The following is a 27,704-nucleotide window of genomic DNA, read 5'->3' as shown; positions in this document are numbered from 1 at the left end:
ATTTATTGGAATTATTTTTCAATACAACATTATTAATTCACACTACTCATAACTACTCTCATTGTTATTGCATATACATCAAACATACAGAGGCTATACATCTTACTGCTCAAGCGAAACAATGAAACTAGTGACCACAGAGTATAAAATCAGAATGTAAAACAAGGCAAACATGATAAAAGTATTAGGGTCAGTAGCCTTTCACTAAAAAAATAGATTTTGCTGTAAAGCTTCCTCTGAAACTTTTAACATATTGCAAACGAGAAAAATGAACTGCAATATGGTAAACAATTTTTTTCCTTCAAGGCACTGTTACATAACGTTTAATGTCAATTTGAAAATAATTCATGAAGTCAGTTGATAGAAATAATACCCTAATAATAAAACAGAACAAAAATCTTTATTTGTTCAATGAAAGGCTGAATGGAAGAGCAAATCAGATGAAGTTTCCATATAGAAGAAAAGCAATCATAATGTTTGAATCTGAAGTTTGAAATCTTATGAAATTCAACTACAAAAATGAACTCATGTCAACAATAAGTTTGGACAAGTCAACATATTTAGTAACAAGTTGTAAAGCTTGGAACTGAGGTATTTTTTTCATAAAGAATTGTTTAATGCACTATATATGCACATGTTCTGGCATAAGAAAGTAACAAGAGTGCAAAATTATTTAAAACCAGTGGAGAAACATTTTCAAAGGACACAACTTCCAATTCTCTTATGAAACATATTACTTGGATTTGTGGTTTCACCTGTGTAAGTTCTTAGCAATAGCAGATTGGTTTCAGTTACCATACAGAACTTCCTATGCAAACACTCTGAATGGCACAGCTAAAGAACCCACTGAGTCTCCTACAGATTTGCACTTACCTTCCCTGTATGCATCTAATTTCAAATTATCTCAGCTTCTGCCATCTGTCCCTTGGGACCCCTGTAGAGTACCTGGAGGTTCTTTCCATGTCCCTAACAACCATTCTCAACTGGTCTCTTCCGCAGTCCTTGCCCCCTCCTACTTTTGAGGAGCTCCCAGCTAGAACTGCAACAGGATGTAGTTAATTGCGGTCAGCCGGCATGTGCTAGGTAACTCAACATTTAGAATCACTCAGTTGAAAAATTCCCCATACAGAGAAGGCACCAATCAAGTTTCTTCCCGATTTTAGTTGCTCAGTAGCGTTGAAAAGTTTTGACAGTTAGTTTAAAGGCAGAATATAAAGCTTATTTTCTTTGGCTCAAAAAACAGAGGCACACAGATGCAGATTTCAGTATCAATATTGATGTGTTTTTCCACTCTTCCTCATGACTGACAAATGACCCATAAGCTACTCACTTAATTGCCTTGTCCCACAACTGGGCAATCCGTAGGTCTCTGGCCTAAGGAAATACACATACAGTTCCATTTGAGCTGACAGCTTGGAAGCTCTTCTAATATTTGTCATGCTTCACTAGGAATCTGGTCTCACAGTTGTCTGTGTCTACCTCAGACCTATGGAAAGGAGAAATTTGCAGTGACCAGTTCAAAGCATCACAGAACAGCCTTTCAGGATTCATTTGCAGACTTTAATCTTTTTCTCTATGAAATGGATAAGGCTTTTGTTGGTATAGAAACCAGTAACATATCACCTTTTGCAACAAAACAAAAGATTTGGAAGACAAGATTTGCCCAACAAATGTAATGGTTAGACCCAGCCTAGCCATACGTCAATTATTACATAATATTTGTTATTAAAATTAATTTTGCAAATCCTTACACCTAGCTCTAACTGCTGTTTGAATTAAATATCTTCAGAATTGTTTTGGCTCTCATTTGGTACCTCTTGGCTTGAATGCAACAAAAAGTCATTGCCTAGAGAATTGGTTTTTTGAAGTTGCGCAGTTTTTGTTCTATTGAAGGCTATGAATGAAACATATATACAAAGCAACTGCACCAGGAATGTTTTGAACATATACAACATGTATTTCTCATAAAACACATTTCTAGATTTCCAAAGCTTCCTAGGTGGTATCTGTACTAGGGAAGTAGGGTTTATGTCTTTGGCATAATTAACGGTCATAACTTCAATTATGTAATATTATTTAGTATTGTTTGTTATTCCCTCTGTAGAGGAACCCAAGAAGATTTGAACGTAGGCAGATATATGAGGAATAATGCAACTTCCCCAAGATGAAGAAACTGCTTGCCAATGTAAAAATAAACACCAAAGCCCTTGCAGACATGCCAAGCAGAACATGCTTGCTCAAGACAAAACTACAACTACAGCAGCCAATTTGACCAAACTCTAATACAGTCCAGACAGGAGGAACACACGTCATATATCTAAAATCCATCATTAATCCAGGTTTTCCAGTTCCTGCCTGCCTTCACTGCAGCCCTTGTTGGCTAACACCAAAAAGAGTATCTTTCCATGTAACTTTCTTAAGTTGACCAAGACTTCGTACCACTATTTCATGATCAGGTAGGAACACTCAGTGAAGGTAGAAATAAGTTGTTACCATTTCTATTTAAAATGTGGGATTTTTTCCAGATATTACCTAGCCTCATTTTTGTTGCATTTTGGTTTATTCAGAACTAATTCTTAGATCTATAAACAAGCTTACTTTTTAACTACCTAATTTCCTACAAAAAAGCCTACTGTCTAAAAAAATAAAATGGTTTGTTTCAAACAATTAATATGCAGGATTAAATATTTTTAAACTGCAAACATATACTTGCTAAAACAAAAATGCTGTTATATCAATGATAAATTCATATAAAAACCTGTAAATGCAGTCTGCTTTTTATATTGCATAGAAACTCCAAGGCAAAATACAACAAACACAGTATATTAGCAAGGGAAATCTTTATCAGTGTTCAGCCCTGACAGTCAATCCCTTAATGCCTACATACTTCCCATCATTTTTTCATTTGGACTTTAACTTTTAGTGGTTAAAGCTGCTGAGTAAGTTATGAAAAACCAAAGAGGATAGATCAGACCAGATTTTTTTGCCCCCATTCCCCAAAAAACAGTCAATGCCAGGCTTCTGATTGAAAACATCATAAATATAAAAACCTGTAAATGCAGTCTGCTTTTTATATTGCATAGAAACTCCAAGGCAAAATACAACAAACACAGTATATTAGCAAGGGAAATCTTTATCAGTGTTCAGCCCTGACAGTCAATCCCTTAATGCCTACATACTTCCCATCATTTTTTCATTTGGACTTTAACTTTTAGTGGTTAAAGCTGCTGAGTAAGTTATGAAAAACCAAAGAGGATAGATCAGACCAGATTTTTTTGCCCCCATTCCCCAAAAAACAGTCAATGCCAGGCTTCTGATTGAAAACATCATAAGAACAGTAAAATTGAAAAAAAAAAAAAAAGGAAGGGAATTAAATGTTAACTTTTATTTTTCTGTATGCCCTTATTTATGTTCAAAGAGAAATTATCAGTTTGAGGAAATTCTATTTAGATGCTTTTTCCTTCGGCTTCCCTAGGCAGCTTGCAAATGCTGCCTGTTTTTTCTTACATTTCTTGTTGAGATAATAAATTTTTGAAGACTTTACTTTTCCCTTTCTTAAGAAGGCAGCTTTTCTTATTTTTCTTTTGGATTAACAAGCAAAGGCTGAATGCATAATGTAACTAAATGGTATATTTAGAATTATGGCAACTTCGATATTGCTTTAGAAGAGCTAAGTCATAACAGCAGCATCACAAATTTATATAAGAGAGAAGTGGTATTCATGTTGCTTTATCCTATAGCCTGAAAATTTCAGCTGCTGAAGACCTTCTCTTTGCTCTGAGAGGAGTTTAAACCACAATACAGTAGGCTGCAAGAAGTAAGAGTACTAACTAGATAGAATGTATGACAAGAACCACACAGATATATTTTTGAAATTTCTGTGTTTTGTATAAATTATAATCACAAAACTTGTTTTGCAGCCCTTAGATCCTGCAGTAATTTGTACAAGCATAAGGAATTATTTCAGTTATATTATATGGTACTGTATCCCCTTTGCTTTTTTCATCTACTCTGAAACACTGCTGCAATATCTGATCAGTCAGTATTTAAGTGTTCAGTCTATTTAGAATTACAGTATAGTAGCACAGACATATGGCCAGGCATCTTAAGAGAATTTGTATCTTGAAGTCTTCAGAATGTACCTATATCCCTTTTTTCATTTAAATGGCACTAAGAAAAGTTTAAGTGAAGACATTTTAGTGTTCAGAGCAGATTGCAAAACTGTTAATGTTTCATTTAAAAATGATAAAGATTTCCCTTTCATTGTTTCTTTGGTAAAAATGTCTGTCACATTCACTTCACTTGCTAGTAAAAGGCATTTTCTTTGGTGAGAATACTTTATCTTGCAAGCCCAGCTTTATAACATGTAGATAATAGGCCCATTTTGTATTACCCGTTCATTCAGTGAGTGCAAGGTCAGTTTTGATTTAGGACATAAAATCAAACAGGTAAGTCCTAAAACAACTGAAAGCCTGATCACATAAAAGTCACCTTTAAGTAGCAAACTGACAAACAGTGTTACAGACAGCAAAGGTTTAAATGCAGTATATCAGAATGCATTATTGTCTGTATAAAATGAGCAGTTTCACAACTATTTTAAAAGCATTTTATTTCTCGTAAGTGTAGAGGAGTTATAGTGGATGTTTAAAATGCATAGCCCCATACATCTTCTGTAGCTTGCGATGATTTCCGCTTCTGTTGGCTTAAATCCCCTGAATTAAAAGAGAATAAACACATTTCCTTATAACATTAATACCGTTATTTTGTTGCTTAATGTTTTCCCATATTTGTTTGAAAATAAATTCATTCCAATGTATACTTTCCAAATTTTTTTGAATGGTTTAATTTGCGAATCAGAATCCTTAGTGATTCACTGAGCATCATAGGCCAGAATGACGTTACAAGAATAGAGCCTTAGATCCAATATGGGATAAATCTTTGGGAACTTAAGTCACAGCAATCAACAAGAACATGCAGGAGACAGAAGAAAATACATTCTTGGAAAGTATTTGCTCTTGATTGTTTTCTGATTTGTTACTCTGTTTATATGAACTTCACCTGACACTTTTCTGTTCTTTAAAACAAAGGGTACAGAAACAATCTTCCTTCAGGTAGATATCTTGTGATGAAGAAAAACAGTAACAGCAGTGACATAAGTGCAAAGTCACTTGCACCTTTCATTTTGAGAGACTGGGGTGCCAGATGCAGAGGCGGAATAACGTGGGGAAATAGTTAGAGTGCGTAGGATTGGTCCTCAACTGACAGACCATCCTCTGACAAGCACTTCCAGCTGGCACAAGTAGAAGCAGCCTGTAATTAGACTGTAAAGAGGGCAGAGAATCAGGGAAGTTCATTAGCTTCCACAGGGTTACATATCCTCTGCTAGCTGCTTCTACCCCTAATCCCTTCAGTCACGATCTATTAAGATCTGTCTTCTGTTCTAAAGTCCTATAATCCTTTGTTTTGTATCTCTGGTACTGCCACATTCCCACTTGGTAGTACAGTTGCATCCTTCCTCCATAGACTCACTTGACACCCAAAAATACAGCCTGAACGAGCAGGATTTTGGATACATCAGCAATTCTAACACATCTCAGCACCCACCCTGGCATTCACATAAATGTTTCACAATCAGGAGCCAAGCGATTAAGCAGGTTAATCTGGGTCCTATTTTAAGAACTGCATGGGTAAACAGAACTGTTAGACCACAATGGTGGAACAACAGTATTGAATTAAAAGGTTTTGGACTCACTTTCTTCCTGTTATTTCATTAAGAATGACCATATATTGTTTTATTTAAACAATGGCTTTATTACTATGTTGTCCCCACATCAAAAAAGAACAGGTTGGGATGGTACAGTAGATTTCTGCCATTGTATCAGGCCACACAAGAGGAAAGTAAACACTAGTCTCTTACTTACCTTTTCGGAACAGGATTAAATTCTCCTGTGCCTAGTGCTACTGTTTTCCAGACGGTACAGTAGATTTCTGCCATTGTATCAGGCCACACAAGAGGAAAGTAAACACTAGTCTCTTTCAACTCTTACTTACCTTTTCGGAACAGGATTAAATTCTCCTGTGCCTAGTGCTACTGTTTTCCAGACCATTGTTTTCTTCTGATTTACTATAAAAAGAGAGGTTAAATTTCAAAACTCAACTTTTATGTTTATGTCATTCCAGTCCCACAATCCAATCAAAAAGTACATCCTAAAATGTATTTTATTTACTCTTTAAGCATGTGAAGTTATACAAAACAAGATTAAACAAAATTTAAAGAACCAAAATAATGACTAGAAGTTTTTCAGCCAAGTAGTAAAGGCTTAACTCAATCCCCTCAAAAATCCCCCAAAGTTCTGGGCAGAAGTCATAACAGGGATAGTATTCCCAGAAATTATTGCTACACTATCATTTCATTCAGTGCATAGAATTTGTATATAAAGTGAATGTTCAAATAATATACAAGTAATATACAGCTCAACATCCTCAGAATATGGGCTGAAACAGTCATGATTGCTCCTTCTGGAGTACCTACCACTAGTTATATGGTGTTGGTCACAACCAGACTTGAATTAACAATTCTCTTGCTAAAAAAAAAAGTATTCTATTCCCAAATATTAGCCTCCCACCTAACACACTGTTGGATATGGCATTTTAATTATAGCCTCCTCAACCAAGTTCAGTTGTGTATTAGTCATTGCTTGTCATAACAGACCAGAAAAGTTCCTTTGAAGCCATTCTCTCTGGTTCACTAATCTATCTTCTACATAGTCAGTAATTGAAATAACTTTCAGTTACTAAAATCAAGCAAGAAATACATGGTTTAATAGACTTTCCACATATGCATTTACCTAAGATAGAACTCCAAAGGAAAGCTCAAGCAGCTGATCAAAACCACATCCCACATCTCATAAAGTAGGAAAACATTATTTTAGTCCCCTGTACTCTTAAAATCCTATTGTAGTACAGTTTCAGCATGTTTATAAGAAGCAGGGCTATGCAACAAGGGTAATTATTCAATTTTCAACCCAAGACATATCCCCAAACACTCAGCAGTATAACAGCACACTATATTCCCAAGACATATCCCTACTTTATAGTATAATTGATTTACAGCTTTAAAGCTCTTTAGACAAGAGGAAAAGCACTAAAATATGTTTTCAACTAGCACTGGGAAAAGGTATGGGAAAGCAAATACAACCCAGGGAAACAAAGAAGGTCACTGCAGCAAGAAATTAAAAAAGGGAAAGACAGCACTACTCAGAGGGAAAAAGAGGTAGATAGACATAGGAGAAGGGAATAGACTGAGGGGAAAGAAAACTGGAATAGACTGGACACATCTAAAGAGAAGATGAACTGCTAGGCTGCATCTTAAAACAAAAGGAAAGTTAACAGGTCAATTGAAGCAACTAGGCTTCAAAAGATGGACAGATAGAGAGAATTAGAAGTTACTTCAACAAGCAAGCCTTTAGAAATGCATAATCCTAAGCAGGGGCAGCCAGCACAGGAGCACCAACCCTCAAGCAGCAGAGCACCAACACAAGTGCCTACATCTGCTCCTTTGGCTCCAGCAGTGCAACCCTTCCTGTGCCCAGGGAGCCTGAGCTACCACCGCAGTGAGAGGCCCCACCAAAGAGGTTGGGGTTACCACCAAACCAGCCAACACCACCAGCTCCCAACACTCCAGTAACTCCAGCTTACCTAGGACAGCTGGGGCTTTGACCACATGCAAGTGAGAGAAATGTATGTTAATACGGGCAAAAAAAATGCATATTAAAAACATTTCACAGCCTGTTCTGCAAAATTTCCACCTGAAAATGATTTTCCTCACAGTTACAGCCTTTTAGAATGAGTTTATAATGAGGACACATGATGCCTCATAAGAAAGTGAAATAACTTCCAAACACCAGAAGTAGAAAACAGCATTCTGCACACTCTGGAATTAGGAAGTGTCAAGGAAAGTAATAAACTGTACTTTCACATTCATCATAAAACATTACCCACTGGGTCAACAACAAGGTATAATTTTATACAACACACTGTAATATGCAAAAGAGCAAATACTTAACTATAGTATATAAATTTGTTACTTACAGTTGCTCAACTTGGTCAAATTCCTTTTCATCTTCTGCATAACAAAAAGAATTATAAGGTGTCAATTTAACAAACACTAGAAAAGTTATTGCATTTAATTATATTATTTCTTCCAGATATAACCAAAGCAAAGTCTTATTTTTTCATTTTATTAGTTTTATTAAATTTGCAATTCAAATTATGGTTACTCTATTAAATGAGATTACCCACAAATTTGTCAAAAAACTTACTTTGATAAAGTTTTATTAATCTGCTTTTAATACCCATCATGTTATATAATACATAATGTATAAAATATAGAAAAATACTTATGTATGTATAAAGCACAGACACATGTATAAAATCTATGTATATACATCACTTTTGTTTTATCTTGCACATCTAGTTTGGGTCACCTATGTACGCCGTAGTTTCAGCAACCGAAATTAGTACATCCTATTTTAATGCATTTTTTTCCCTCTTACTCAGTTTCCTGATAGAAGTTTCGCCCATCAAGATGGCTAACAGCTGGTTCTATTCCAAAGCATTGCCCAGACAGGGATAGCCTTTAAATTCCCTTGTCTTTAAGGAAAAGCTAAGGACTATATCAAACCCTTTATGGGAAAGTATTGCTTATTGAAAGCACTTTGTGTCTGAATTCAAGGCTCACGGAAAAATCTAAAATAATGCAGTGTTCTAGAAGAAAGTATTTTATCAAAAAAAACCACAGATGTAAAAATCACACTGAACATCATATATGAAGTGCTATGGGTCATGCCTTTCTACCTTTGGCTGCAGTTTCAGTGGCAAGCTAGAAAAGACTAAAAGAAAAACCATAAACACTTACCTGCACATTTCTCTTTCCTTTTTGAATATATCTCGTAAAGGAAAACAATAGTTACTAAAATAATAGCTTCAGCCACAATTGCTAGAAAGGGTTTGAGAGGCACCATGAAGGACAGAACTTTAAGCTTCAGCTTTCCTTTACTTTTCCCTAGTTCAAAAGCAGCTTCACACCAATATACACCATCATCTTCCTTGGTGAGCTGCAATACCTTCAGATGGGTTACGTTGGCAGATACTCTATTAATTGCATACTTGTCTGCCAGCAAAGAGTCATTAATGGCAATCTGAAAACAAAAAAAAATAGATTAAAGTTCTTATTAATGCAATGAGAACATGTTAAACAAAGTATTTATATTCTCAGATAGTTCTACGTAGAGAGATGTCAAATGTGTTAAGACAAAGTAGCACTTGAAGCATGATTAGTCTACCTCCAAGGGAAGGACTTATCTCAGCTGGCCACCCTGGTTCCCTTCACACTCAATGGAGGAAAACAAGCACTTTCAGTGAGCAAGTTGTCCAAGCTGCTTTTGTCTATTTAAGATCAGATGAAAGGTACCCTTGACTCTATTGACTCTCCACCAAAGGCAGCATTAGGTGTCTGGATATAACGTCCAGGTTTCACCACAGTACAAACCATACACTTTCAAGGAATTTGAGCTAAGAATGCTGCTTCCCTGGAAAATATGTTGATAGTCTACAAGTCAACACTACTCTCCAGCAGTACAGAGGAGACTGATCTGTTTACCTCCTCTCAGTTGACAGTGCTTCCCCCAGAAAAGGGCTAGAACTAAGTGGCTAAGCTTCCAAGGCTAAGTGGGATCCTGAGTGGATATGTGAAAGAGGAAAACTGCGGACTCAGATTTTTCATCACAGCTTTTAAGGCTGGAGTTTAAGCAAGAAGAGATTTCAGCTCCTTCAGCACCAAGCCTGACAGCAGACTCCACCACAGGATGACCTCCTTCAGTCCAGTACCCTAGGTCATACAGGCTGGGAAATATAGAACTACTTGTAGCTGGAGAAGTAGAAGAGAAGGGAGATGCTTCTGTTCTCCCTCAAGCCTCCAATTCCTGACATGTCTTTAAAGCCTTCTACTATAAGATACTTTTTTTTAATATCAAATAGTATTATTTGAGCAATATAGCATCATTCATAATCATTAATATAGTAAAAACAAGTGCCTCAAGGCTTGTCTGATTTGTTTTACTCTTATCTGGTCTATAAGATTATGGCAGGGAGATTTTGGAGAAGAAACATCATACAAGCCAGAGCAAAAACTACATCCCTGTAATAACAAATACTTTAAATATCACAATTTTTTTTGCATGTACAGAGATTTACATTAACTTTAATGGAAATACAATTTGTAGAGCATAGAGTGAAGAGTCATTATACTTCACAAAGTGTCTCTACTTGGTTTTTGCAATATGGTTTTCTTGGCCAACAGATGGAAACCTTACCTGTTCACTTCCATTGGTCACATACCAGGTCCAAGCAATGGGAGTATAGCCAAAACTTTTACAAACCATTACAGCTGTATCTCCTTCATAACTGATAATGGGTTTTTCTTTTCCTTCAATTTTTGGTACTAAGAACAAGTAGAAAAAAGTTCATCAAGTCAGACCTACAGGTTTTAATTACAGTATTACAAAAGATAAAATATATTTAGGTATGTATCTATAGTAGTCCATTCATTTCCTTTTCCTGTAAACACAGATGATTCCATCATTTATGACATATCCTAACTGAGCAGTCATTTCAGGATGATATTCCATATGCATAATTTGTGCAGAAGACTACAAGAATCCTGTTCTCAGTTGCTATATGATGGTAAATTGCCAGTTAATACAGAAAACCAAATGATAATCAGACTCTGATTTCTACCCTTGCACATTTCCTCTTCCCCATCCTTGACAGCTATGAGCTACATGTTTCAGTTCTAGTAGACTAGAAAGAAGCACAATTTTTCTGCTATTTTACTCAATCTGCAAACACTGATAGAAGTCTATTCCAGCCATAATGCTGCTACATAATGGTATCTGGCAAGTTGTGCATATAGAGAATTTTTTTGTAATTAAGACAAAACTGTAGATTGAGTGAGCTTTGTAGTTACAAACACTTTCTAAGCTGAAGTAATGACTTGTGGGTGCATGCCAATAAAAACAACTTTTGGCCCAATGTTGCTAAGAACTGGCCACAAGAAACATGACATCAGATTATAACTTTAGACCTACATGTCCTAGCTGTTAAAACTGTAGAGGCCCCAGAGACTTCTGTCCTGGATTGAAAGATACAGGACAAAGTTTTCTTCTACTGATGGGGAAAATTGCACTTTTAGAAGACCCTAGTGTCTGAATTTGAAAATATTTACTTTACAGCCAGCCAGGCTCTGTGGGATTCAAGGTTAGCGTTTTTGAGCCTTGCCAGGCACAGGGACAAGGAGGAGCAAGGCCTGGGCATTTGACCCAGGCTGACCAAGAGGATTATTTCATACCATGAACGTCACATTCAATATAAATTAGAAAAGTTTGCTGCGTAGCTCTCTCTCTCTTGATGGCAGCAGTCCAGACGACTCCTTGCCCCGGTGCCAGACCCCTGAGGCCTTCCCTTCCTCCTGAAGCCATTGTACTCGCAGTGACCGCCATTTGCTGTCCCTGCTGGGAGTGCACAGCTTCCTGCTGATATGATTGGCTGAGTATAACTCTTGCATATTTTATATCAGTATCGGGATTAATACTGGTTCTTTAGTATTATTGTTAATTATTTATTCTTAGTCTATTAAATCTATTTATATTTCAACCCTTGTGTTTCTTTGTGTTCCCCAATTCCCCTTTCCGGGTGTGGAGGGGTCATCAGGTGATAGAATAGTTGTCTAAACGACAATAGATTGTTATGGGTTCTCAAACCATAACTTCCAAGAGCAAAAGCCAAAAAAAAGAGGCTGTTGAGTATTTTGGGGCATCCCACAGATACAGTTAGACCTGAGCTAATATATCATGGCGTACGTATTTCCTCTTTCCCCTTCTTTCCATCTTTATTAGGATGTTTATCAGCATGCTTTCCTCAGATCCATTTACTTAAAGTTCTACTTCAATTTTCATTGCTTTATCTTGTAAGTACATATCCAGTACATCTTTTAAATTATATTGGTCACACAAGACTAAACAGGCCAAGAAATCTCTTTCAGCAGTTATGATGGAATAATTTGGTATAAACTAAGCTTGTTCTTGTTACCTCCACTTCTTGCCTGGCCGAGCACAAATTAATTGTCCCAGAGAGTGCACTTCTCTTGAGTATTCAAACTTAAAAATTTCCATTTCAGAAATATCTATGAAACCAATTTGTTAATAAAAACATTGCTTACAACCTCAGAACTTGCTGTACCATACATCAATCCAGCCTCATTACTAGTGAGGTCTTCTCAGTCCATATGTATTTGTTTTAAATCATTGAACACTATCTTCTTTTTTTTTTTTTTAAAGAGCAGTGGCAGAGTATCTTCACTACTGTGAGTAAAAGGGACAACATTAATAGCTGCTGACACTTTCCAATATATAGAAGACAAGACCAAAAGCAAGTTGGGAAAAAAGTCCCTACATATGAAAACAAATAACAAACCCTTACACTGAGTACAACAGGTTTATATGGTAGTCAAAAAGATTCAGCCATGCTGATCAGTAGCTAAGCACAGCTACAGGCACACCAGCAATACATGCAACCACATCAGCCATGACTAAGGACAGGAATATCCATCATGAATTCTGGCTCTATAGAACTGGTTAATCCTTGAATGTGTGCAAGGAAATAACGTGCTTTGTCCCGGGTACTTTTGCAAGTAGATCATCTAGAATTTGGTGACAAAACACTGCTGATGCATAGAAAAAAACCCCACTGTTTAAGAGATAAAGAGACAGGTAATCGCACCAGCATTTATGCCAGTCAGATTTCCACACTGGTTTAAAGACCAGAGTTGTTACATAGTGCATATATCTTGACAGCTGTTCAAGGATTCCTCAAAGGGCAAACAGATACTAATCTATTCTACCCTTTAATATAGCTATTACAACACTTCACACTATTTTAAAATACCCACAAATGGTCTCCATGTTTAATAATTTGTATGTCCTATAAGCATCTCTTATTTTTTTCTGCAGACCTGGGTAAAATTTTAACTCAAAATCTGCAGGGTTATGCCAAGCCAGGATGCGGGGAAGGGGAAGAGAGGCAACACATCCAGTAATGCTCAACTGCCTAGTGGAAAAGCTACTGCAGTTAGTTACAGCAGTGATGACTTTAGCCACTGAGTCTACACCAACACATTACTCATATTTCAGTTTGAGAATTGTTCTCTCTGCATTGACTAGAAGATTCAAGGACTTCTCTTTCCTATTTCCTTCACTCTTGCATTAATCTTGAGAAGTGTCAAGCCAGAACTTTTTACTGCATCAGAAGTGGCAGCATTCAACCATTGTGAAGCAATTCTCCCATCTTCTTGTAATAAATCAACCAGTCTATGCACTGTTCTGGAAAAGATTACTTCCCTGTTGAGTCATTCCTGTCCTTACTGAAACAGTTATCATATCCTTTCAAAACAATAATGTCTCCTTTGACTTTTTCTTTTTAATCTAAACAGACTTCGGTAGCAATTCAACTAAACCTTACCCACATGTTGACAAGAAAAATATATGATCATTTTTAGAGATTAGAAGGTCTGAATAAACTACAATTTTTGTCTTTCTTCAGTATTGCAAACTATTCTCCCCTGGCTGAAGGTCTGAAAGCAGATACTGACATTATTCCAGATTTGAACATACATGAGTTTCCTCAAGTCATATGACCACATATCCCACTGAATAAAGGCAGCTTACAGCACTGAGTTTTAAGGCCCTGATGGTTAGTTCAGCTGAGGTTAGGGTAGTTGTTTGAAGAGTCACAGTTTTTAGATGCCTGTGTTCAGGAAGAATCTCCACAGTCCATGGAGCTTGCACAGATCAAATGCTTGCTTTGCTTTTCGCAAAATTCAGATGGTGGGAACAAAGAAGGGAATAGCTCTCATTAGAGATGAAGGTTCTCAACAGCTCATGTCTTTTTCCATTTCCACGTCTTCCATTCAACTGGATTTCATCTACTATTGTCAGGGGCAACATTACTGGACAAGAAAATACAAACCAGAAGAAAGGGCACTTACACTGTCCAATGAAACACTAACTTTTAATGTGTGTTGCCCTTATATTATATAGAATGAAAGATTCAATAATTTCATGTTTCAGAAATACTACTTAATTTGTTCAAAAATCTGCCTCCATTCTGCCAATCATTGCTCTTCTTGTAACACCAAATCTCAGGCCAAACTTCTGAGTCATTTGCTCTGTTTTTTGAAGAATTTATCTGAGATACCATCCTCTCCTCCCACCCCCTAGAAAGTGGTAAGTACTCACTACTGCTGTAGGAATGGAGAGGGAATGGGAAATCAGTTACTCATTTCGGAAAAAAAGTAGGTTTAACTTGTTAATGAGCAAAAGAGCATGTTTCTCAAAAATACTTTTAGTTTTCACTTCAAAATTCTTCTTCCCTCCATGCTACAGAAATGCCTTTGATAGTTGACTGTATTAGACATTGTCTATCAAATTAAGTTGCAATTTACATACTATTCAGAAACCATATTAATAAGGGATTTTGATGGTCAAGGGAAGAAAATTACAAAAAATAAAAATGAAATAGATTAAATACAATTACCTTGTAAATGAAACACAGCACTGATTTCTTCTTCACCTTTCAGAGTACAATTGTAACTTCCCAGATTACTGTTATCCAAGATCTCCAATCTTAAAAAAAAAAGTTTCACCAATTTGCTATTTTGCTTGTATGTTCTTTTGTGCTACAACTATCAGTGACTGCTTATTAACCTTCTAAAGAAATCAGCAGAAATTAGTAAATGCAGAAGAGAACACACGTTGCTGAAACACTAGGATCCAGGTTTATCCCAATGTAGAAATAGCATGACATTTTTAAGAAAACAGAAGAGCCCAAGCACCCTTGGGAACACAAATACCATTTTCACCCTTGCCACTCACAGAAGGCCAAACATCTTTAAGCAGGTTACGGAATGAGGTGTGGGTTCACCATGTGTTATGTAAGACTTCAGAAGAGATTATTTTTCTGGTTTGTTCTTTCTAACGCCAGTCAGTCAATGGCTGGCATAGCTTCAACACAGAACAGTTTTAAAGGGCGGCCATCTAACGAAGTCCATCATCTTCTCTGCTGGCAAAGTACACATTTCATAGTCACTTTGAAGAAGACTCACATGGTTGTGTTCCTGTATATCACGTTTTCTATCCCATTTTAAATAAATATTATTGATGTTAAGAAACCAAAGCAATACAGAAATCAGCTGGAGACTACTTGGCTAAAATCAACCCATTGACATATTTTTGAAGTCCAACAGTAAATTGTATCAATTGAAGAAGGTTTTCTACATGCCATGAGTCTCTGTAGAAATTTGAAAGTTAAGAAAACCTTTTAAACAATCCTAAACATCTTTACTGCAAAGCCAATTTCTTCTCTCTCTTCTGCTAATTATGAAGAAAAAAACTGGCCATTGATGCCTTTTAGACTTCTGCAAAGCAGTACTGAGGTGGAAAATAAAATGTGGAAAACAGAAGAAAAACAATTGATGTTTTAGCCATCTCAAACTGATATTACTACTCCACTTACTGAACAGAGTTACTGGATCTCAGAGAGCTGTGTCTTTATACTATATTCTTCACTTGAAAAAAATGTTGTTTTTCCAGCACTGGAGGAAGAGCAGGAGCTCTTTATCCAGACTTGAGGTAACTGCAGCCTTTTGCCTTTCCTGCAGCTTCAGTATGTCAATTATGGGCATCTATGAATCACTGCATTTGGCTCTAATATATATGTGACTAGTATTGGGCAGGGTATAGGTGTGTGATAACTCATTAGAACCTGCAAGTCAAATTGTAAATAATGCTACTTACTGAATGCTCCAGCTCTTTTCAGTTTTACTGATGTGTCTGATTGTTTCATTCCCTTTCCTCCAAGTCACTTGAAAATTTTTCAAACTGGAATACATATGGTCCAATCTGCATGACAGTTCAATTCTAGTTGCTCTATCCAAAGTGATAGTTTCTTCTACGGACTTACTAGAAACACCTAAAAAGAAGTTTAAGGCAAAAAAGTTTCTGAAACATGAATTTCTTCATTCTATGGGAGAATTCAAAGGTTGTGTTTTACATATGCTGAATTACAGGTGGACACAGAGTTGCTGTTATACTTTTCAGGGAATAAAACTGCAAATTCAGACCATCGGAGTTTAACAGTAACTTTCTTATACCATAACATAGCTATGATAGACATCCATTACACAAATTAAAATCACTCCATTCTGTAGGTAAACTTCCTGGAGGCCTCTAATACAGAAACAAAATATATTAAGTACTTAATTCTCACCAGGCGGAACAATGTCTGCTCTCAGTCTAAACTTCCTTTCTGATTTCACATTGATATTAAAAAAAATGGGATTTATTGGATTAAAAATATTAGTAAGCATATAAAAAGCTACATTAATATAAAAAGTTAGACTTGTAAATATCTATAAACATCCAGGTTTTAATCAGCTGCTGATTTTCATGATACTATGAGTCATAGGTAATCTCCTGTTGCTAATGAAGTTCTTGATAAAATCCACAACCTTAACATTGTTGGATCTGGCCTTTCATGCTACAGCTACTCACTTCAAACCCATTTACCAAGAAGTAGGGTTTCAACATCAGGTATCTTCTCTGATCCATACAAACTGCCTTTTGTAAAAACATCTGGCTTTGTACCCATCAGCACTGAGATTTTATTTCTTAATTATTTTTTTTTTCATGCCTTCTCAATACAACTGTTCTTAGTCCATCTGAATACTCTATGAAAATTTATTCCAGGCCTCATCTCAGTTCTAGACCTACCCTGTAGTACTTGGTCAAAGTAGTACAGCTGTATTTCACAGCTCAAATGCTTTCTGAGACAAAAGGAAGTTTTAAAGTACAGCTCACTGACTTAATAATGCAAGTCATTTCTAAGAAGCGGCAAAGTCTGGCTGAAGTGGAAGCACCGGAAGCTCCCACAGAATATTTGAACTTTACTGGGTCTGGCAGAGACATTTACAGGCAGCAGAACACTGTGCCTAGAACTCCAAGTCCCAGCCAAAATAATAGCGATCTGCTGAACTGGAGTTAAACTTAGAGGTGCAACACCTTGGTCTTCCATAGCAGAGCAAAGTCAGTTACTGCAACTCATTTATTAGAGCCATTACACTCAATAAATAAGCCAAGCATAACTCACTTTGTTGAGGTTGTTTATGATCAAAGTAATTTTGCAAATGGAATTGGTTTCACAGTAGCAAAAAAGTTTTACAGTTAGATTAATTACACTGGCTTAAAATAGAATCCATACTTTTTGAGATTATTTTAAGCATAAACCCGCACATTAAATGAATGGGACATGAAAATCTTATGCTGTTGAAGATTAACCACTAGCAAGACTGGTATCTGGGGCATCTCCGTACCAAGAATACATGTAACAGAACAAGACAGACAGTACCTGCCAATAGATAGCTTTTGCTAGAAAAAACAATACAGCATAAATGCTGTGCAATTATGTCCCAAGAATACCATACTTGTATTTTGCAAAGGAGTTCTAACTGATCTCCTCCAATTGAGAGACATTTCAGTAAGATCAGTTTTTCCAGTTCTCAAAGAAATTAGTTATACATGACTATCTGGCAACTGGGGACTTATCTGGCAACTTTAGCTTAGGAAGAGGCTTCTCTTGCCTTTTTTCCATGCTTTAACTCCTGTAATGCTGCAAAGCTGACTAACACCTGCTGGTTAACAAGTACCCTAGCTTACAGGGTCTCTCCAAGTGGATTCACTGGTGTAAAGAAATTGTCACTTGAATTTACTTGGGGGAACAAATAGCTATGGGTTGTTTTCACTTGTGATTTTAATAAAAAAAAGTAAGAATCTCATTGTCCACTGTGAAATGGTTACTAGAACAATATTCAACAGTGCAATAAATTTAGTCATCTTTCCTTTTACTGAGCTCATTACATGCTTACTGTGAGCATCTTTATCATAGAAGTGCCATCCTAAATACTTAAACTAACATAAAAGATTGTGTGCATTCATAGGCATTCAATATAATGTAACCAGAAGAGAAAACAACACACTTACCAGGTAGAGTTATCTCATACTTCACAAAAGTATGATTAGACACATTCTCTTTGGTTGCCTGCTTCACCTCTTGTGTGGTAGGATCTGGACCTAACAAAGTTGTGGAGGAATCAAAGTGATACGTTATGATCCTATGAAGTTAATCCTACAGCAGAATGTCCATACAGTATTGCAATTATTTCTTATAGTAATCTTAGGGCAAAAAAAAAGGACCTTGCCAAATGCTGGCTACTATGGACATCCTTTCATATATCTTGTGTGTTAACAGACAAAGTCTTAAGGCAGCAATGTTGCATGATCACTGTTAGAGTAATTATGCCACTTCAGAAGACAGTTTCTAGCTCTAATATAATGTTGTAATTGTGAGTGTCAATACTCTTCAAAGAGATGTAACTATCCATTTCACAGCCTGATTGAAAGGGTCACCTATAGCTCACAGGTGGGTCCAACAGGACTACATCAATGCCTAAGGAGAACTTGGAAAAGTAATCATTTTTGGAAAAAATAAAAAGAAACAGAAGGACAGAACACACCATTCCCAAGGCCACTAGAATTTAACAACTCAGCCAGGAAGCTGGAGGTAGACCACCTGATCTAGATGCAGCTATAATGAACGCAGACGCAAGAACACCCTGTGCTCCACTGGAACACTGTCAGAGTCCCTCACCACTCCACAAAACTGTCATACTGCAAGGAATTTCCTTCCATACAGAAAAAAAACCCCAATATTGACCATCATCTGCCCAACTCCTTCCCTTCTGCAAGGGAAAATTACATTTAAAAGGTTTAATATGGACAGCAAAATCCCTTTTCTGTAGTGCTATGGATAGCATACTAGTCAGAAACTACCTTTATAAAGCTCTACAAACCTCAATACAGCTACCAGGCAGGCCGTTAAGCATAAACAGTCTGTTACCCACACTGTAATTGTTCTCATGCTCTATGCATTTCAAGAACAGAGCAAGAAAGCAATTAATAAGCTACAGCTTTAAAAACAGATGTAGCCCAGCTAGAGAAGCATCACACTTCCACATCTACAAAACAAATTAAACAGTTGTGTGTACAATTGCATGCAAGTTCTTAGTAAACTGGAGCACATTGTGGAAAAAGTCATTAGAAATCATGCTTAAAGGTAAGGTCAATTCAATACAATTTTAGCAATTTTCATTTTGTCAGTTTCCATACAGCTTTAAACATGAAACTGCTTATCACAGTAATTATTAACTAATATAAGTCCTCTGACCCCTTGATTAAAAAAATATCAAGGCAGAGCCTTAGGGTAACTGAAATTTATGAATTTAAGACATGCGATTGCTTTTACCAGGTGTAGATGCATCATGTCCAAGTCCCAAATGATCCGAGTGGCTCCCCTGAGTTTGCCAGTTGACAGTTCCTGTAGTTATCATGGGCTCTGAAAGGTGAAAAAGCAAACCTGTTACCAAAAAAATAATTTTCTTTTAATTTAGTGATGAAATAGAAAGTAAATAGAAACAAAATAAATAGAGATTTCCTACTCCCCACCCCATGGTAGATAAAATACATTACATGTTCTAGATGCTTGCAAAGTAATTTTATTGTCAGTTATTATATAACACATCCCAGAAATACATAAACAGTAATTATGGATTGAGTCTGCCTAATCATACAGCATTACAGGAGAACATTCTCGTAGCTTTTGCAGAAGGAATGGGGCTTCATTTTGTCTTCCGTCAATGGGTTGAGAAGGTTCCCAGCCATAGCTGGAAAACCAGAGAAAACTGGGCTACAGCTTCAGTCTTCTCACTGAGAGAAGCACTGGGTGGCAGAGTTGATCACTGTGCAGTAGAAATAGTATCTTTGAAAGCCTGGATCTCAGAATTACTCCTTCTCTTTTCCCACAAAAAATACTGAACTTTGAGGTAAAGTTCTTAAACGCACGCCTCTCGGCTACAGTTGAGGGAGTCCAGTTGTGCTGAAGGAGGTCCCTGCTAGTGGCTTGCATCTAAAGGTCTCTGAACAAGCATAAGCTGAGGCACTAAGTGCTTTCCAAGCTGCTAGCCTGTTCCGTAAACCAGTGTTTTCTTTATCAACATGACAGCTCACAACACAAGGAATGCTATGCCACAGGCAATCAGCCTTTTTGCCTAACTTGCTCCATCTGCCTTTTCATACCTCCCCTCATGCTTCAACCAGTTTAAGTAACAATAAACCTGTATATTAAGGTGGACGATGCAGAAAAATAGAGCTTCAGGCTATTTTGTTTGGAAGTTGTTGACAGTAGACTTCTGCCAATCTCAACTACTAGTCCAAAATGGCTTTTCAAGCAAAAAATTATGAAGCTATCCCCTAGCACTAGACAGTAATTCCTGTTCCTCTAGACAAGAGCACAAGCAAGCCTTGATCCCTGCTTGATGGAAAAACAAATTAGTCCAAGTGTTTACCCCTGAAAAAACATGTGAAGGCTGAAAGAAGTCTGGGGAATCTTCCTCTGTCTGTGTCTGCAAACACCTTGACAGCATGCCAAGGCTGTCATAGGTCACTTGAGTTTATGTTGGTCTAGTACACGCATCACCTGGTTTGTTACTGAAATGCCTCAATGATAGATTCAGAAGGCACCAGTGCCAGTTCATATGGTAGTTGTTATCCATCCACAAAAAACTAGACGACTTTAAAATGTCTTGCCCACTAATAGGATCCCCATACTGACTCTTCCTCAATTCATGTATCACATGAAAATAGTCAGGTGAGGTCATGTTGTACAAAACACTTTACATACTTTAGCTCATATGTATGAGTGCTTTTGTAGGGAAAGAGTTATTGAATCTATTAGCTATTGCTAGCTCACACACATTGTGGTAAATAGCTCTGAAGATGAACACCAGACATATACCATTCTCATCTCCCAACAAACTGTAGACAGAATAACTTGTCAGAACTTGCTTATATTCATGTATAAATATAACTTAGCCCATGTCTGATTTGCATTAATCAACATGATCTTTGGTACACTGTTGAATTCCTGCTGTTCTGACCTTTACAGAAAAAGGAGAGGTGGGATCAAGAATCATCAGTTTCTTCTCTTGCCTGGACCTTACTCTCTGCTCCCCATCAAATCCGCAATGAAGGTCCAGAATATGGTGAATAAAGAGTGGGGACAACAGAAGGTTTTGACACATGCATAATTTAAAGAATAGGGAGATGAAATTAGCAGGCTTCATTGATGCAAGGGCATTATTGTACCTCTCACTAAAACAAGAGTATAAGGAGGAGTCCTCATGTTAAAAATAATCAGGTGTAGGTGCTAGAACAGAACCTCCCACAATGGTCCTAGTTTGGGTATTGTCCCATCTCCAGGGTCACTGCCTGCTTTTACAGCATATATGCATAAGGACAACAGAACACACAACTGGCAGTTGGATAGCTTTTTCCGAAGTCGTTGAGATGCTTGCGACACTTAAGCTCTTGCAATGGCTTTGAAAGGCCTAGATGATATATTTAATTTTGTTCCTTCTGAAGAGGCCCAGTTTTATGTGAAAAGACTTTAGTATGAAAATATAAACTCTACATGACACTTAGTATCACTAGGAAAGAGTATTATAGCTTTAGGTGTACTGAAAAAAAACAATTACCAGCAGATGATTCATTAAGTCCAGCTTGCATCTTAGTCAGATAGCTTGCCTGACTGGCATCTTCTGTCGTCATGGCTGCATCTAAAAAGATAAAAGGGTTTAAATAAACTTCATTCTCTCTGTTGAGCTCAGTTAGAAATATGTTCATGAAAAGAATTCAAACAGAACCTCCTCACCTCAGCCTGCCACCCCCATTTTTCCCCCAAGTTCTATGCACATACAGCCAAAGCATGCAAGAATTACTTCTCCTTAGTTCTTTAGCTTACGTTAGGCAAGAAAATATTAAAGAACAGAGGCAGTATTTATTTGACCTGTAATTTCTCTGTACATATCTTTTCCTGTAGTTAGCCTATAGTGGGGCAAAGCTGTTCTTCAAAATATTCTAGCAGATCAATAAACATTTAAATCTGTACTCAAATCCTGTCTTGTTTGCAGTCTTATGCGACCACAGCTTAAGACACTAGCTGATTATTTTTAAACATAGTATAGCAAATTCAGTAACAGAGTAAGGATCACAATACAACCTGATGTGTCTACCCTGTTTTGTAATGCAGAGAAGAACCTCCTTCCTTCCTAGTATCACCTTAGTGATACAAAAACAAAAAGTATTGGTGTCAAACAAGGACTTCAAGTAATACTAATGACTATTTCCATTTTCCTTAACACCACTGCAAATCTGATTCCGCTCCTGTAACGCGTTTTTTGTAGGAGCCATTCAAGACTCTAGGGTTTTGCTTTATGTTCTTGACTGAAGAAAGGACAGCAGGGAAGAGGCAGAAGGCAGTTTGAGAAAGTTGCTGTGTCACTGTTCTATTAAGAAATCAAAGTCCCTAGATGTTTTATAGAAATGGAGATGTTTGCTCCTTCCTTTCTGCTCCCACATTTGGGTGGCAGAACTAGTTAGTGTAAACGCTGTATCTTTACGTGCTTAAGTATTCCAGGACATATTCCATTCCCAAAGCAGCAGTATACACTCTTCCTCAAGCTCAAAAGCTACTTATGTGAGATTGATCTAAGTGATTTGGCCAGTAGTTACATAGGAAAAAAGGACATGCGTTCTGCTGTTGTAATTAAAGATGGGTGGGTGTGTGGACGTCAGCAGAGCTTACTACAGGACAGCAGCAAGTATAGATGAACAGTTAAAAGCTACATCATTCTTTGAGTGTTCAAACTTGTTGAAAACCATGTGTCTTCAACAGAAGGTAAAGTCAGCACCCTGCCAGTTCCTACAAGTGAACAATGCTACTAACAGACCTACCCCACTTTAGCACTATGGGCACAGGCAACCTGCAGACTCTCCCACTGGCACCTCCAGCACACAATTATTCCAGCTACATCAGTTGTGCCCAGCTTGCATCATCTGCTTTTTCAATCTGCCCACCATTCTTCAGCCAGTTTGGATCAAGAGTAAAATACGGTAGTCAAAGGATATGACTAAAGAATTAAGCATTACCAGTTCTTCACAACAGACTGCGCTTTTCATAGTGGTCCACTGGTTCCACAGGCAAATGTTCTCTCCCAGCCCTTCACCCAACCAAAGAACTTCAGAAATATGCTCTGAGAACCTGTTGTTTTACGACCCAGGCAGTAAGAAGACTGAGTCTTATTTTCTGATTGACAGAGGCACTGAGAGCAGGGAGAGCTATTATGCTTCTGATATTCATGGTAAGGTTGAAGAAAGGTCCATGAATTTTTACATCTGCAGCATCTTGAGGTATTCAAAAGATGTCATGGATCACCTGACTGTGTCAGCTTAATAGATGCATCACCTGCACAGTAATTAAAATCCCCAAAGATGATAAATTTAGAAGGTGCCAGTGCCAAGCTGCACAGTAGCTCTGTTATCTCTCACAAGGAAGGCAGATAATCTGCAACATGTTTTGCATACTAATAGGGTTCTCATCTTGGCTTTTCTTCCTTGATTCACATACCAAGTAAAAGCAGCCAAGCAGTGTTATTTCTACTCACCACTGCTTCCACATCTTAGCTCTTACCTGTCCTTATGTCAAACTACACAGCAGAGAGATAACATTGCAACCCTCTTCTCTCATCTGCACCTGATGAATGGTATCAGAGATCAAGATGACCCAGCACTGCATGATTAGTGCCATCAAGACAGGCAGTGATGTAAGCAAGTCGAGTAACTTCTCAAACTATTGAGTCATGGCTGCGTGCCTCAGCCTATAACTGATTTGCATTAAATCTAATCAATAGTGTGGTATATCTTCCTGAGTTCTTGTTGCCCTGACCTTTAAGCACAAAGGAATAGGTGAGAGTATGAGGTCATTAATTTATTTTTCCACCTTATCTCTGCTCCCGACTGCAGCCAATGTTTGGGAGGTAAAGTGTGGATGAACCATACTTGTCATCATCAGAGCAATTTCAGACTTTAAAATCTATTTGCTCTCTTTTTCAGCCAGAAGAGTGGCTGAATATTAAAAAACAGAGGTACAATTTGGTTTATATTAAGTATTAAATTAATGATGTTAAATTAATGTCAATTAATTTAATATCAATTTTATTCTCTATGCAAACACACAAGCGTTCAGTAGCATCTAAAACCAGCTGCCAAAACCTCCTAGTCCCCCTACAAAAGGGAAAAGCTGCAGACTGAGCTCTCCTGGGGCACCAGAGAGTCCACACAAAGTACTTCCAAATGCCCTGATAGAAGCCCTTCTCTCAGGGCAAACCAGAAAAATCCAACCTGGCAGCAAAGCCTGTAATAATGAGATGTACCCTCTACTCATAACTCCTTGGTATCTTTAGGGGCAGAGTTGGCAGACAAGATGTGGTGGGCTTGCTTTTCCTAAGGGATCTGGCAGCATATGCAGCAACCAAATTAGGCAGGCACAATGGTAACCAAACAAAGCAGCAAACTCTGAAGAACAATGTTGTGACACTTAGTTAGAAATTACCCTTATAAAAGGGATGGTTTAAATTTTTCAAAATAATTAACTAAGCACTTACAAGACTATCAGACAAAAGTAACAGAATAATTAAGAAATCTCATTCAAGCTACTTACCTCAAAATAAAATTTAAGAGGCTTCTTGTGGTATATGCCTGACCAACTGCAGAAGAGCCTGCAACCCACCTTCCTGCAGCTCAGTCTTTGTGGCATCCGGTTGCTTTTACTGCAGGCATTTCTTTTGCTTGAAGAAGCCTGCTTAACCCCCATATCTCCAGAACACACACTGCATCTGGACTTCACTAGAACACAGTTCTAGTTCTCCTTCCTCCAAGGGAGCATGAACTTCCCATTGCTGCACCTGTGCAGGGAGTCCCTGTGCTTGATCAGCTTTTTGCACATTTGGTTAATAACTAATGAAAGAGTAAATTACTCTGCCTTGCATTTAAATTATCATGGAAATCACAGTATGAGCCTCCTTGCCTAGTTTATACAAATATAAAAGCATTTAATAGAAGTCTGAAAAAAAAAACAAAACAGCCTGACTTTGTACAGATAAAGGGTACTAAAATAGGTGGCTCACTTCTGATGAGCACAAAAACCAGACATGATATCCATCTCTTTAGGAAGATGGTAGCTTTGCAGAATTTTTAGAAACACAAATAGGGTTTTGGTTTGGTTTTTTTTTAGTTGGCTTTTTTCTTTTTTTTCAGAAGAAGGTATCACTTGATATCATTTGAATTGCTTTAACCACCATTAGGTACAGCTCTCAGCAGTAATAATCATCAAAAGTAAATACCATGTGGCTAACTTGCCATAATGTGACTCACATGTTCCTACAAATATCAGGCCATTTACAGTCACAAAACCTTTTGATTAATGAAATAAGCTGTTAGAAAGGACTTCATGTGTACATAAATACACATGCATATTTTAAAGAAGCTTAAAGCACTATAAAACAAATTTTCATCTATATGCATACCTAAATATATGTATTTCAAACAAGCCCTTGAAAACTGCAAAGTGTATCTTCTGTCCTTTCCTATGTGAACCTGTTACAGGTTTTACAACACTTATCATCACACACGGAGCAGTATTGCTCCTCTCAGTATTAGGAAGATCACCAGAGGGATGAAGAAACAGGTAACCACTTGCACATCACACCAAAAACGCAGCTAAACCACTGATGGCTAATTAAAGACACAGCAAAAATGAACACATACATGTATTGGCAGAACTTTCAGCATTGGCAAGACATGCTCCAGCAATCACATCTTGCACAGCAAACACCAGCAACCTGATATTTCTTTCCATTATCATCCTGTACTACTCTGTGACGCCTCAAAAACAGGGGTGGCCAACAGAAATCCCCTAGTTGTAGAAATAAGCTCTTATTTCCTTAAAAGTGGTCTGCTGAAAACTGCTAGAGGAAGAATCACACCCAGAACGCTCAGAAACCCATCTTCCTTCACGGGTTTCAAGTGTCACATCTTAAAAACACAATATAAGACCTTCAAAGGGAGGTTCCTCACAACCTGCTAGGCACAGTGACATTTCAGTAATGTAACTTACCGATGCGTGGGTTTGTTGTTGTTTTTTTTTTTTTTTCCAGGGCTTAAATAACGCTCTGGTTGATAAGGACAGAAACACCGTGCCTCAGCCTCCGTGCCCCTCACCTGAGCCGACCAGCCCTCCCCGGTCCGGCGGGGCAGGCGGCGGGGCCGGCCCCAGGCCAAGGGCCGAGCATCCCCGGCTGCGGCTCCGCGCCGCCCCCGCTGCCCACCGGCACCCACGGGCGGGGAGGCACGGCCAGCCTCACCCTTCACCGGCGGGCAGCCCCCTCCCGGGCTCCCCGCTCTCCAGCCGGCCTGCCAGAAATCCCACGGCTTTTATATTTTTTTGGGGGGAGGATATAGCCGAGGGAGGCCGGGGCGGCAGGCGGAGAGGAGGAGGAGGAGGAGGCAGCGCTGGGGAGTTACGACCCCCGGGAGGGTCGAGGCCGCCGAGGAGAAGAAACGCCTCAGCCGTTTAAAAAGGCAGGGCCGAGAGACCACCGCTCCGTCCCCCGGAGATGCTGCGGGGCAGGGAGGACCTTTGCTCGGCCGCAGCTCCCCCGGGCCCCCCTCACCCCAGCCCACCCCGACGCTGAGGGGGCGGCTGCGGCGTGACAGGCGCCCAGCCCGCGAGCGGAGAGAGCGTTTACCTGCGGGGCTCCCGCCCGAGAGGCTGAGGCAGAGCAGCAGCAGCCGCAGCAGCCGCCCCGGGCGCTTTCCGGAGAAGGCGGCCCGCATGGTGCCCCCAGCCGCCGCCGCGCTCCCGCTGCCGCTCCCCCGCCGCCGCGCAGGCAGCTGGCCCGGCCCGGCCCCGCACCGCACCGCCCGCGGGCAGCGGCTGCTGAGGGAAGGCTGAAGCGGGCCGGGGAGGCTGTGAGGGACAGCCGGCTGCTGCTGCTGCCGCCCCAAATCCGCGGGCAGGGCAAACGCCGGGGAAGGAGCGGCAGGCACCGCCGTTCCTCCTCAGCGGGACGACACGTCCCCACCGGCGCGGCCCCGCCGGGCTTTATGCGGCGGGAGGAAGGGCGTGGGTGAGCACCGGTGGCGAATTGGAGCGGGGGCCCGGGCAGCTGGTCCGGGTGCGAGCCCCGCCGGGCACGGCTGGAGGCTGACACGGGGCGTAGGGAGGTTAGGGTCAGTTTTGGCCAAAAAACCGGCTGTTGCCGGAGGACCACCACCACCAGCAGCACCACCACCACCACCACCTCTGGTGGGGTTTGCCCAGAGAAGGCTGCGGTGGGCAGAGCGCAAGCCTGTCTTTGCCCTTTGGCTGGTGATCTTCTGGAGAGCCCAGCTTTGAGGGTCAGTGGCTCCAGGGCAGCTGGGTTATACTGTATGAGAGCTGCGGCTTTGCACATCTCCTTTTCCAAGTCTCCTGGCCTGGGCAGCAATGCCTGGGGAGCACCTTTTCCGACAAGGGCTCCTCACTGCTTGGTGCCTTTAAAATCACAATTTAATTGCTTAGACTGTTTTGATCTCTATATATTT

The 27,704-nt window shown here is 39.1% G+C and overlaps 1 protein-coding gene across 2 annotated transcripts; it reads right to left on the bottom strand.

Moving 5' to 3' along the window:
* EMB (embigin) lies at window positions 1-27,192 on the bottom strand. Of its 2 annotated transcripts, none has more exons than XM_014964799.1 (12): window positions 26,867-27,192; window positions 21,758-21,838; window positions 19,471-19,581; window positions 18,150-18,239; window positions 15,909-16,083; window positions 14,650-14,738; window positions 10,374-10,501; window positions 8,918-9,200; window positions 8,092-8,125; window positions 6,052-6,124; window positions 3,051-4,712; window positions 1-2,758 (listed from the first exon to the last, which is right to left on the bottom strand). In XM_014964799.1, exons 1-10 carry the CDS (start codon window positions 26,952-26,954, stop codon window positions 6,067-6,069), a joined length of 1,137 nt encoding a protein of 378 aa, XP_014820285.1. In that variant the 5' UTR covers window positions 26,955-27,192; the 3' UTR covers window positions 1-2,758; window positions 3,051-4,712; window positions 6,052-6,066. The 2 variants fall into 2 exon arrangements, with proteins under 2 accessions (XP_014820285.1, XP_014820286.1); XM_014964800.1 differs by having other exon boundaries at window positions 19,471-19,560; window positions 26,867-27,191.
* Between the last annotated feature and the right edge of the window lie 512 nt (window positions 27,193-27,704).

The sequence above is a fragment of the Calidris pugnax genome, unplaced genomic scaffold (genome assembly GCF_001431845.1).
Source record: "Calidris pugnax isolate Ruff unplaced genomic scaffold, ASM143184v1 scaffold273, whole genome shotgun sequence".
NCBI classification, from domain to species: Eukaryota; Metazoa; Chordata; class Aves; order Charadriiformes; family Scolopacidae; genus Calidris; species Calidris pugnax.
Note: the sequence above shows the minus strand (reverse complement) of the source record. Positions and strands in the feature narration are given on the sequence as shown.

Coding starts and splice junctions, on each gene's coding strand:
- EMB (XM_014964799.1), bottom strand. CDS start 26,954: ATGCGGGCCGCCTTCTCCGGAAAGCGCCCGGGGCGGCTGCTGCGGCTG. Junction 18,240..19,470: donor ACATGATGCATCTACACCTG/GTAAAAGCAATC, acceptor CAACTTTGTTAG/GTCCAGATCCTACCACACAA. Junction 9,201..10,373: donor TGACCAATGGAAGTGAACAG/GTAAGGTTTCCA, acceptor TTTTGTTTTCAG/ATTGCCATTAATGACTCTTT.